The 11,647-nt window shown below is 43.3% G+C and overlaps 2 protein-coding genes across 2 annotated transcripts; one reads left to right on the forward strand and one right to left on the reverse strand.

Moving 5' to 3' along the window:
• Window positions 1-2,659: 2,659 nt before the first annotated feature.
• Window positions 2,660-7,361, reverse strand: sbk1 (SH3 domain binding kinase 1). Its single transcript, XM_085904613.1, has 3 exons — window positions 7,327-7,361; window positions 3,752-4,274; window positions 2,660-3,490 (listed from the first exon to the last, which is right to left on the reverse strand). The coding sequence occupies exons 1-3, from the start codon at window positions 7,359-7,361 to the stop codon at window positions 2,660-2,662; spliced, it is 1,389 nt and encodes a 462-aa protein (XP_085760739.1).
• Window positions 7,362-9,128: 1,767 nt separating this feature from the next.
• LOC147039740 (retinol dehydrogenase 13-like) lies at window positions 9,129-11,520 on the forward strand. The gene is made up of 7 exons (XM_085904025.1): window positions 9,129-9,276; window positions 9,537-9,655; window positions 9,767-9,922; window positions 9,989-10,093; window positions 10,194-10,406; window positions 10,489-10,590; window positions 10,754-11,520. The coding sequence occupies exons 1-7, from the start codon at window positions 9,212-9,214 to the stop codon at window positions 11,059-11,061; spliced, it is 1,068 nt and encodes a 355-aa protein (XP_085760151.1). The 5' UTR covers window positions 9,129-9,211; the 3' UTR covers window positions 11,062-11,520.
• The last annotated feature ends 127 nt before the right edge of the window (window positions 11,521-11,647 follow it).

An 11,647-nucleotide genomic window follows, 5' to 3' on the forward strand; every position in this document is an offset into this window, starting at 1 on the left:
CTTCCTGCATGTTTCTAGCATTCTAAAGCCATTTGTCTCACTCTGGCCCCTCCCTTCTCCTTTTTCTCTCCTGCCAGACATTCATTTCCCTCTCTGGTCTCCAGCTGTGATCTGACACGGATTCTCCCGATGTAGATCAGACGGAGTGGAAAGAAGCGTCCCTTGAAACCATCGGCTGAGATGACTATCTGGATATCTGAAGATGTTGTGCACAAAAAAAAAAAAAAAAAAAAGGTAATTGCAATAGCACAGAGTAGAGAAAGGAAAGCTTTGTCTTCTCAACGCGTGTCATGGATGACCTTTTCCTTTCTCCGGCTGTCGGAACCGATCAGCTTGCATCGGACATATTCCGCGAATCTCCGTCAAAACTCATAAACAATTCTAGCCGAGGTCTGCACAAGACGAGACGAGAAGCGTGCTCGTTTTCAGCCGTATTGAAAAAAATATATATTTGTACTGGGTTTGTGTTGAAGGGGCAGTAGATAAGGCAAGTTAATTGAAGTCGGAAAAAAAGGAGGAGATCATATGAAAGAAAGTCTGGGCGCCAAAGAATCATCTGTGATTTCAAAACGACCTTCATCTGAAATAGCGGGCGTCCTTCGTTGATGAGGTCAGAATATGAAAAACTTTCAGGAGCCGTAAGAAGTGGCGCATAATTTTATTTTATTTCAACATATATTAACATCATTATTTTTAGTAAAGACACAGAGTATTTACAAGATTACATAACGACTTTCGGTGGCCCCTTCCAAAAATGTGGTTTTGCTTATTGCAATGCAGATGATCGGGGAGGCTGTGGAAAATGATCGAATTTTACAGAAGTGATCTGAAATTCATTTTTTACCACATAAAAAATCTGGTTCAGCAAGAATTAAATGCATTTCCGCTAGGTGGCAGTAGATACAATTAACCTTTGCATTCAATGGTAATTGAGTCTTCTCAATCGGATCTGACGACCTTTGACCTTAACGATAGCTGTTTTAACAGTCCATAAGTAGCAAAAATTTGATTTTTTTTATCCTCAAATAGGAATGACTAATTCCTCCACTGCAGACATTAGTTCCAAGTTGAAGGTGGTGTCTATTTCTGGCCCTATTTTTACGCCCTCTGACCAAATCCATATGTAGTGCACCCAAGCGAAATTTAGTGCTTGGGGGAAATTAACGTGGCAATAGAAAAGGTTATTGCAGTTATTGAGGGGCCACGGACTGATTTTTTTATTTTTTTTTCCCTAGGTGGGTCGTCTAATCGAGAGGAGGTGGGGATGACTCATCTATCTGAGTGGAGGCCACTGTTTGACTTAAGACGGTGTGAAACTTTTACAACTTGGGAACATACTTGGAATTATTAGCTTAGTATTAGTGCGGTTTTTACACTGACGGACCAAAAAAAAAAGTCTCTTTACAATTTACATTTATGATTAGATTTATTCCATGCGCTCGGTCGTTATCGGAGTTTTGTAATAAATGTTGAAATTGGAATGAGACTGTTTTATCTTTATCTCTACCACGCCGCTCCGCCGAATTAAACCGAGCAATTGTTCCGAAACGTCTGCGCTTGTCTGCAAAGTTGTTTAATTTGGGCTCAATTAAACTCCAGAAGGACAGAAGCTTCGACGACAACGGCGGTGAGACACTGTCGCTATAGCAACAGTGCTGATGATGGGCTGTCAGTGTGAAAACATGGGGGAAAAAAAAAGGGGGGGAGGTGATAAAAACAACACCAAACATGAGCGGGTCTACGGGATCATCAGCTCATGGAACAACAATAGATGACACGGAGGGCACCTGCTCGGATAACAAACATCTGGGATCCGCTTGGGAGGGGGCGAGAGGGTCATTTCAAATCAGCAGAGGGGTATTGGCAGCGCTTTTTCACATTTTATCTTACAGCCCTATTCTAAAATAGAATAAATCTTTTTTTTATCTCTAGCCATTCACTGTACTGTACATTCTGTCCTATCGAGTTGCTACATACAATGCGTTTCGTTAACCCTGACAGTGAGCGAATCCCCTGATTTTCGAAAAACGAGTACAGCTACATAGATGAACTACCTGATATCACGGAGTACTCAAATATATCTACAATATGGAGTGAGATTGTTCACCTTTTAAAAACATTTTGTGCTTTAGTGTCGGAAACTCACGCATACAACACATCCGAGCGCTAACACGAGTAGAAAAGGGGAAAAAAAAAAAACATTTGAAAACATATTCTCTCCCTTTTGTTATTGTTCGCACCTCTTCGCTCATAAAATGTTCCTGGAAATGGAACGGATGACTAATACGACGGGAAGTGATCCACTCGAGTGTCCTGAGGTGACGCTCGTCCCTGCGACACGAGAAAAAAAACATGTGTCATACACACTGCTACATGAACGTCCATCTTAAGTGTGCTTATGTAGCCGATGATGAAGTCAAATGCTGCTCAAGAATCGTTGAAGTGGACTCGGAAGGTGTGAGAAACCCTGCTGTAGTGACAAAGTCATGGAGAAGTCAGTGTCTTACTACGATCATTAGCACCACCAGCAGCGTGAATAATGCTAGCCGTCACCATCTGGCCCTTCTTCGTTCCTCCATCCTGGTTGTACAAGTATTGCACCTTTGCCCCGGATTCAGCTTTAGTTCCTTGACTGACCCAATCAAATTTTGGAATGTGGTTACACGCAGATTTCAATGGCAGTGGCCATCACCATCTGGCTTTTGTTCTTGTCTCGTTCTGAAGGTTGTTGCTGTCCAGTCTCTTCTCTGGAGTCAGAAAGGACGCTTCGCTTGAGGGGTGCTGGGCGAAGGCAGGAGGTTCCTGGAGGCGTGGAAGGCTCAGGGTGTCTGTGGGAGGCTCGTGAGGAGGAGGAGGAGGAAGAAGTGGATGAAGATGAAGTGCAGTTGCCAGTGCACACCCCCGAGCTGGACCGTTCGCCTCTTTTGGCGCGGTAGGACGCTCTACGCCTGAGCTCGCTCACCAGCTCATATTTGACGAAGCAAAAGACGTCCTTGACCCCGCAACGTTTTTCCGGCTCGGCGGCGAGAAGCCTTTGGAACATTCGAAGGGCGTCGTCGGTGAATCGGCGCCACTGAGACGGATACGTTCCCACGGGGCATCCGGCTTTCTGCCAGCGTCGAAACTCCTCGTAGAAGGCGTCGCTTAGCAGCGCCGCCTCCCAGGGGAAGTTACCCGTTAGCATGCAGAAGACCAGAACTCCAAAAGCCCACACGTCCAGACTGGTAGCCACCAGGAAGCCCTCGGTACGGCCGGCCCGGCACACCTCCGGAGCCGTGTAGGGGATGGTGCCGCTCACCCTTTTGACCCGGCAGCCCACCCGGCGAGTCATGCCAAAGTCGGCTAGCTTGATGCGGCGACACTCGCGGTCGAACAGAAGCACGTTTTCCGGCTTGACGTCTCTGTGGACCAAACTTTTGCTGTGCATGAAATCCAGAGCCAGACCGAGTTGTTGCATGCAGCGTTTGACCATTTCTTCTGGAAGACCCACCTGAGAAGAAGACAAAAACACTGAATTGTTCAAAGCAAAACACTGATTTTCTCCAATAAGTAAAAAAGTCAACATCTCCAGTCTCGCAATTGCAATTTTAATGAGGAAGCCAAGCCAAGTAGTTCTAAAGCAAAGTCGGAGCTGCCGACAAAAGGCTCCGGCTCTCAGGAGAGCTTGTTAAAAGCTCCGTCTAGAACATGATTGGAGCAGCTCTCTCGGACTCAAGATGATGATTGGCGGAGACAAGCGTGATGGCGTTACCTGAGGGGGAATGATGTCGAAAAGGTCCCCGGCGGGAGCGTATTCTTGTCCAAATACGTAGCTGTCTTCCGTCTCAAAGAGCACGTCCAGAACTTTGACGATGAACGGGCTGGAACTAAGCGAGCCCGTAAGACTGTACTCCCGGAGAAAACTCTTGAGTTTGGTTTTATTTTTGGTAACAAATTTAAGTGCCATTTTAGTGCCTGGAGGAAGAAAATTGAAATATTTGGTCAAATTGCTCAATTTGTAATCTGTATTTTGATTCAGCAACTCACCTTGGGTTCTGTGGGCCACCAGGTCCACTTTACCATACGTGCCCTTCCCCAGCTCACGAATCTGCTCAAATTGTTTGGCTACATCGGCAGCAGAGAGCGAAGTAATGGCCAAGGCTTGCATGTCCTCCACGGGGACCCCGACTCCAGCGGGGGCCATTTTGGATGTAGGGGAGCCCCCGCTGCCGCCGCCCACCCGTCCCGGTCCGGTCGGAGAAAGGGACAGGCTGGCCTTGACGCTGTGCGGCAGACTGATTGATGGAAAGGAAAAAAAAAAAAAAATGGAGGTCAGTGTGACTTTTTCAGTTTTGTCTCATGATTGAACTCCTTTTTTTAAACTAGAATATGAATATGCCCCAAGCACAGAATCCATTTTTTTTCCAGTCACCAAATAAAATTCCTCGCTGTACAATATAATAGGCTCCAGCTAATTGCTCTCAAGTATTTGCTGGCGCTTTTCCACATACTCTTCTTTTCATACATCCCAAAGGAAGACTAAATCAGAAGGGCTTTAACAGACTCTCATTATCACGAAATCCATTTCGGATTTTTTCGAATACATGCGTCGGACATCGCTTTGTAGTAACGAGAATGACTGGTCTGGCAGCACTTACTGGCGCGCAGTGATGGGAAAATCAATAGGAGCAGGTAGAAGAGCCATCAAATGGAGACAAATGGCTGACAGTATTCCGGTAAAATATGCCACGTGCTGTCTGGGAAGCAAAACATCATCACCTGTTGCTTTTTACATTTTAGGTTAATACGCCTCTCTGTTCAATTAAATCTGGGGTGTAAATTGGAGAAAGGATGCATCGGTTTAAATGACCACATAATCATCCATTCAATCACTAGGAGCAATTTTGCTGATGGCCTGTTTTGCTGTTCCAAGCTAACAGATAAGCTTTGTTGTTGCTTTTTCATCTAACCCACTTTCTGGCCAGAGCTTTGTATGCTCCATTAGGCCCACCTGCACCATCCAGTAAGCGCCAATACAAAGACCACAATTCATATTTTCATATTCTAAATTCTCCCAAAGCCTGTGTGGGTTTTCTCCCACACTCCCAAAAATAGGCATTGAAGACTTAAAATTTGTTTGTAGGTGTGAATTTTGTCTGTCCTGTTTAAATGCTAAACCGATAACATCCAAGATATCCGATTAAGTCTTTTCGGACTCCCCGAAGGCAACTCGCGGTGGAGTGGGCGCAGTCGGCGCGTGTAGGCAACAGGATTCATAACGTCTTATATAATCATCTCCTGGCTTAAATTAAGTGATCAGCGGAGATACGTGTACATATGGAAGACATTTCTATTTTCTGCAGCCGTGTTTATTTGCTTCCTGGACCGGAAGATGGCGAAGCCAAGAACAAGCTATGCAAATTGTGACATCATGGTTGAACAAACAAATTGAACTTATGCAAGGAGTGTGTTACTTTAGAATAATATCCAGTCTTGTGCTTTTCTGGCAAGACATTGAAGGGAGCCTTGTGTTCCCCCAGCAGCTGCCATTAGAAGCGGCGTAAAGCAACTAAGCACCTGTTTAGGGACTGTTTGGATTATTTTGATGATGTTATTCATTTTTTTTTTTTTAAACTAAAGCTTTTATTATTCATTTTATCTGCAATGTCGTGACACAGATGCTATTCGTTAGCCTGTCTTTGGTGTTTTGCATTGTTTGTTAGCATTATGCTAAACAAGGCAATTCAAAAGCTATTCAGTTCATTTTTTTTTTTAACACACTCACTTCCTGTCCTCTCTCCAGGCACAGTGTGCCGTTTGTGGGTTATTAAATCCAGTACCACTCATTCTAAATAATCTGTAAGCAATTTAAAGCCGCTTGTTAGACGTGAGGCATGTTTGTTTCCCCTCGACAAATTCTCAATCCCCGCAACATCCGTGTAGAATACAAATCGCTTTATAACTCTATTTGAAAGCAAGTACAGACAAAAAAAAAAATCTCTAATCCTAATTCCTGAAAAATCCAAAAGAGGACATAAATTGGGTGTAATATAATTGCTCCCATTAAATTTCACACAATCATGATGTGTCCAAATTCTTTGAAATAGGCCAGAAATGACATTTGAGATACAAAATTGAGGGTATGATGAGGCACGCTTTCATGTGCAACAATTTTAATATTCAGAAAGAACATTGTTGAATCTAAAGTGGGCCAGGGGATCAGAGTCAGCAGCTTTACACTGTTTACCCTTTTAATAGCGCCGTCCTTGTCCCTCTTGTTTGTTCTTGAAAACAAACAAGGGACTCAGGATCTTTTTTTTTTTTACCTGTTTCCCTCTGTCCATTGTTTTGTGGTCTATCCTCAAGCAAATAAATTATATTTAAAAGAAACTCACATAATCTTTTTGAGTAACACATGGAGAATTGGATGCTAGCGAACGTGTGCATGATTGAAGGGGAATCCAATGAGAGCGACGAGGATCCCTCCCTTTGTGCTTCATGCTTTGATGGCTGGGGGTTGGGGCTAGCATATGAGAGCTACTGAAATTGGGTCGGGGGGTGGGGGTCTAATGAAGGAGTTGTTTCACCATTCACATCAAGGCAAACTAGATAGAATGAGATTTGGAAGAATAATGCAAAATCCCAAATTACACAAACTATTTAACTAATTGCATGATGTATGTGGAAGCGTATACAACACTGAGGAGACACAAAAGCGAGCAGCCCTCATTGGCACCAATAGCGCTTATTATAACCCTTTGTACACTCAAACCTCGCATGAGCTATTGATTGACAAGGCTTATAATGATATTATATTACACAGATGTTTCCTCCTAGATGGCGGTGGCAGGTTGGCTGTTTCCTTTCTTTGATGATACAGATGTTTGGAGACTTTGGAGGAAATGATATGCTCACTTGCACAATGTTGTACAAATATTCACATTTGAGCTAGTCTTGGATGATGATTATATGGTGTTTTCTTTTTTTTTTTTTACTACTGTGGGAAAAGCAGACTTTTAGCTGCACAAGCTCAATACTTTTTTTTTTTTTTTAAATCTAAAAGCTTTTCCTTCTCAGGTAATGAGCAGATGTAATGTGTTTAAGAATTTATGAAGCGGAATCATGTTCATTCTAAAAGTGTATGAGCACAAGAGAATTTGTCAAATCTGAGCTGATGTGTGTAAGAATTTTAGAAATGTCAATTATTCATTTGCAACAGAGACATCGTTGCTTCTCTAACACAATGTTGGTCTCTGCTTTGGATTCATTTACGCTTTATTATTAGCATACAATAGCAGCCGACTGCACATAAACAAAAATGAGTATTTAGACAATGCCCTCCCTCACCTGCTAGGGACTTGTCTCTCTCCATGGTCCTGCATTCTCTGCACAGCACTGATCCTCAAAAACCTGAAGCACACAGGTAAAATAAACAACAAAAAAAGAATAACACAAAAGAAAGAAAATCCTAAGAATCCTGTGCAGGTCCTTCAAAAAAAAGCTTTTGGGATGACAGACAGACTTGATGAAAAGCGCAGATGTTCTTCTCCCTCAGTTGACTCTCATTCTGTTCCTTGAAAGGCTTTGAGATGACTTGTCCGGAGGCGGATGCTGCGATCGCATCATGCTGGGTGCTGAGGTGCGCGAGCTCCGATCATCGCTCCTCCGTCAGAAGGAGGGTGGGGTGGTGGTGGTGGTGGGGGGGTGTTTATCTTTGGCTCCTCCAGTGATCCTGCATGACCCACTTCAATCCCAGTCATTCACAAAGATAGAGGAGACAGAAGGAGCCCGCACATCCGGGGTTGATGACTTCCGCTCCGTTCGTGTGTTTCGGGGATGAGGAAGACGGCCGTGAGGTTGGACATTGGTTTGTGGCTCTGATGTTGCTCCTGTGCTGGTCCTCACTACTCTGCTTTTCTTCATTGTTCGCCCTCTGCACTGCTCGCATGCTCAGGGTCCTAGTGCCTCCCCTTAATTTAAACCACGACTACACTGAGAAATGCATTGTTTGCCATATTTCATATTTAAAGTTTTACAGAACACTGCCAAGGAAAAAAGTCATCAACCATTGTGTCGACTCACTTGCACCACTACGTCAGTTATTGTAGTGATTTGAGCTCTCGAAAGGAGCAAGCTGCTCCACTCTTGCATAATGCAACAGCTTGAGCACTTCACGCAGTGGCTTTGCCAACTGTCCTTATTAGGCAATTAATTCACAGGACTTGCATGTCCCCTTAACTGTACATGATGAACAACAGCACTCCTGCCAGCGCTGTTTAAGATGATGCTTAGATGAACAGATGAGAAAGCTTGGACATGACAGGAATGACCCGGAAGAGCCATTTTGATCATTAGTAGGTGGCTGGCTGCTTGCTGTGCCAAAGAAATCACACGGCATACCACCGTACAGAAATGTCAGAAAAACTATTTTGACTGACTGAAAAAAAAAAAGATTTCCTCTCAATTTATGTTCTTACAAATTGATTCAATCGGTGAGAGTGGAGCAGCTTGCTCGTTCAGTGGAGAAGAGGATCACAACAGATGCATCTACTGCATTGTAGAAAAATTGCCAAGACTATTTTTTTGTGTGATCAGGGCTAGCACAGAAGTAGAACTGCTATTAATCATAGGGAAGGTCAAGCATTCACGCTGGCAGCAAGGAACACTGAAGGTCAAGCACACCAAGGGGAATAAAACACCTTCAAACTATTAACAGATGTAATAGTAACAGGCTGCTCTGTTCTGGCCACTTTTTCATCTACTTTTCGCCACGCAGCGGGCTCGTGGCCTAGTTTTCCACGTGAGGTGTGTCGCTTTAAGTTTCCACCTGGCCTTGTTTCTCACTTGTTCCCAAATCTTCCTTCCTGAAATTGCTTCTTGTGTCCTCATTGCCCTATAAACATCAGCGGAGCTACAGAATACAAGCTCAAGTTCTTTACTAAAAGATTCTTCAACAGCTTTTGGTTGCTATGTTGCTATGGAAATAACTTTATTATTATTATTATGTATTTATATTATTATTATAATCACAATAATAATAATAATAATAATTATTATTATTATTATTAATTACTTTCGGAAAGTTCCTTCCATGAATCAGACTACATTTCCCATAATGCTAGGCAAGACGATGACGTCATAAGCAAGCGCCCCATAACCTTGTGTTGTGTGCACTGCAGTATCAGCTGAGCAAACAGCTCAAAACGTTTTATCTTCAATACATTTATGCACAATGAGCAAATATGTGTTGCCAGTTTCTGTTTTTGGAACTGTTATTGGAGGTGCTGTCTTACTGAAGTGAGTAGCTCTTGAATGAGCACTGTTTACCTTCATACAGTACTCTGACTTACTGTATATGCACGTGAATTTATTTTCGATTTTTCGTCATACCAGGTCAAACACATTATAGTCCAGGAAAGACTCAACGTAATTGAGTTGATTTTAATGATGTGCACGAATTTCATGTGCATTTCATTTGGGATTGTCATAGATTCATGAAATATATGCTAGAAAAAGGAACTCAGAACAATAAAATGTTGATTTTATTATTTTTCCAGGAACCACGTGACTGGGGGCCGGTGTCCGAGCAAAGCCAAGCTAAATGGAAAGACGGTGATTATAACAGGGGCCAACACAGGGATCGGCAAAGAGACGGCACAGGAACTGGCCAAGAGAGGTATAGAAACGTCACAATTAGCGATGAGGAACTTCCAAAAATGTACCTTCATGTTATAATGACATATTGTCGAGTGTTTACTGGCTTTCCCTCACTTTTTTTTATGGTCAGGGGGCCGGATCATTATGGGATGTCGAGACATGGAGAAGTGCGAAGCGGCCGCAAAAGAAATCCGGGGCAACACCTTAAATCCTCATGTTTACGCCCGCCACCTTGATTTGGCCTCCATGAAATCCATACGGGAGTTTGCTGACAGAATCAAAGAAAGTCAGTTCACGTACAAAAAAAGTTACCAAAAAAAACAACATTCTCGAACATGATATTGTCTTATAGATGAGCAGCGTGTGGATGTACTAATAAACAATGCGGGCGTCATGAGATGTCCCGCCTGGAAAACAGAGGACGGCTTTGACATGCAATTTGGAGTGAACCACTTAGGTAAGTTAAAAGTAGAAAATGCATCGATGGATGGAAATGAGATATGGTGACTAAATATTTTGAATCAAAGCCAATTAGAGTGATTCCTCTGTGCCTCCAGGCCACTTCTTACTGACCAATCTTCTGCTGGACCGATTAAAAGAATCCGCCCCCAGCAGAGTGATCAACTTGTCCTCGCTTGCCCACCTCATTGGAAAGATAGACTTTGAAGACCTGAACTGGGAGAGGAAAAAGTTTGACACTAAGCAAGCGTACTGTCAGAGCAAGCTTGCCAACGTTCTCTTCACCAGAGAGTTGGCCAAGCGTTTACAAGGCAAGTTAAGAAGAATATGCTTTTATTTTGGGGTATCGCTACTTTTAGTTTGGTCAACAGTGTTCGTTGTTGTTTGTGACAGGCACAGGAGTCACCGTAAATGCTGTGCACCCCGGCGTTGTTTCCACTGAGCTTGGCAGGCACACCGGGCTGCACCAATCCCAATTCTCCACCACGGTGCTCAGTGAGTACAACAGAATTCTTGAATAAAAAATAAAAAAAAAGCTAAATTAAAGCCGCAAATAAGACTGAAAATAATAAATGCATGAAGGGGCTCAGTTTTGGATCAATTTATAATTCAAATCAACATGATCCTAATACAACACTCACTAATGTTTCCCCCCCAGGTCCCCTTTTCTCCCTGCTGGTGAAGAACCCCGAACTGGGGGCCCAGCCCAGCGTCTTCCTGGCTGTGGCGGAAGAGCTAGAAGGGGTGACGGGACGCTACTACGACGTGTTGACAGAAAAGGAGCCAGCTCCCCAGGCCATGGATGAGGAAGCAGCTCGCAAGCTGTGGGAGATCAGCAGCAGGCTGGTGGGTCTGAAGGAGGATGACGGACAATCCAGCAATCCCTGCCAGGCTGACCTGCCAGCACTAAGTCAACAGACACATGGACAGAACCCAGGACCAGTTGTTGGCACTGTGGGGTTGTAGCACGTCTGTTATATCGCCTCAGCCCGGCGGCGATATGGAACACAGCGGTGCCTTGAGGTACAAATATGCCACCTCCCCATTGAAATGAATGGAAATGTCATTAATCCATTCCAGCCCCCCCCAAAACACCAACAAAAATGTAACATAAACCTATAAACAATATTTTATTACTTATTTTAAAACCTACACTAATCATAACTTAATGTGAAGAATTAAAGACTTTGCGGGTCGTGATTTATTTTTTGCTTTAATTTACTGTGCATCTTGACCACCAGGGAACAAACACAAAATACCATTGCTAACTAAGCTGTAGTAATATTAGTCATTTCTCGCACAGGATAAAGAATATATGCATGTAAGTAATGTAGTTGCTGCAAAACGAGCCCAATTTGGTAATAACTTGTCTAGCAGCGTCACCTAGTGGTCATCAACAAATTAACCTAATGGGTATCAATAGTTTCCTACTGTATTAAAGAGCAGTTTTCGAGGCCAATAGAACCTACACTGAAACTCTTATAGCGTATTAAGATAACTCATTATGACAAATCAATAATATTTTACATCAGCTTGTTTTCGCAACGTATTC

The sequence above is a fragment of the Syngnathus leptorhynchus genome, chromosome 22 (assembly GCF_054491065.1).
Source record: "Syngnathus leptorhynchus isolate UIUO chromosome 22, UIUO_Slep, whole genome shotgun sequence".
Taxonomy (NCBI): domain Eukaryota; kingdom Metazoa; phylum Chordata; class Actinopteri; order Syngnathiformes; family Syngnathidae; genus Syngnathus; species Syngnathus leptorhynchus.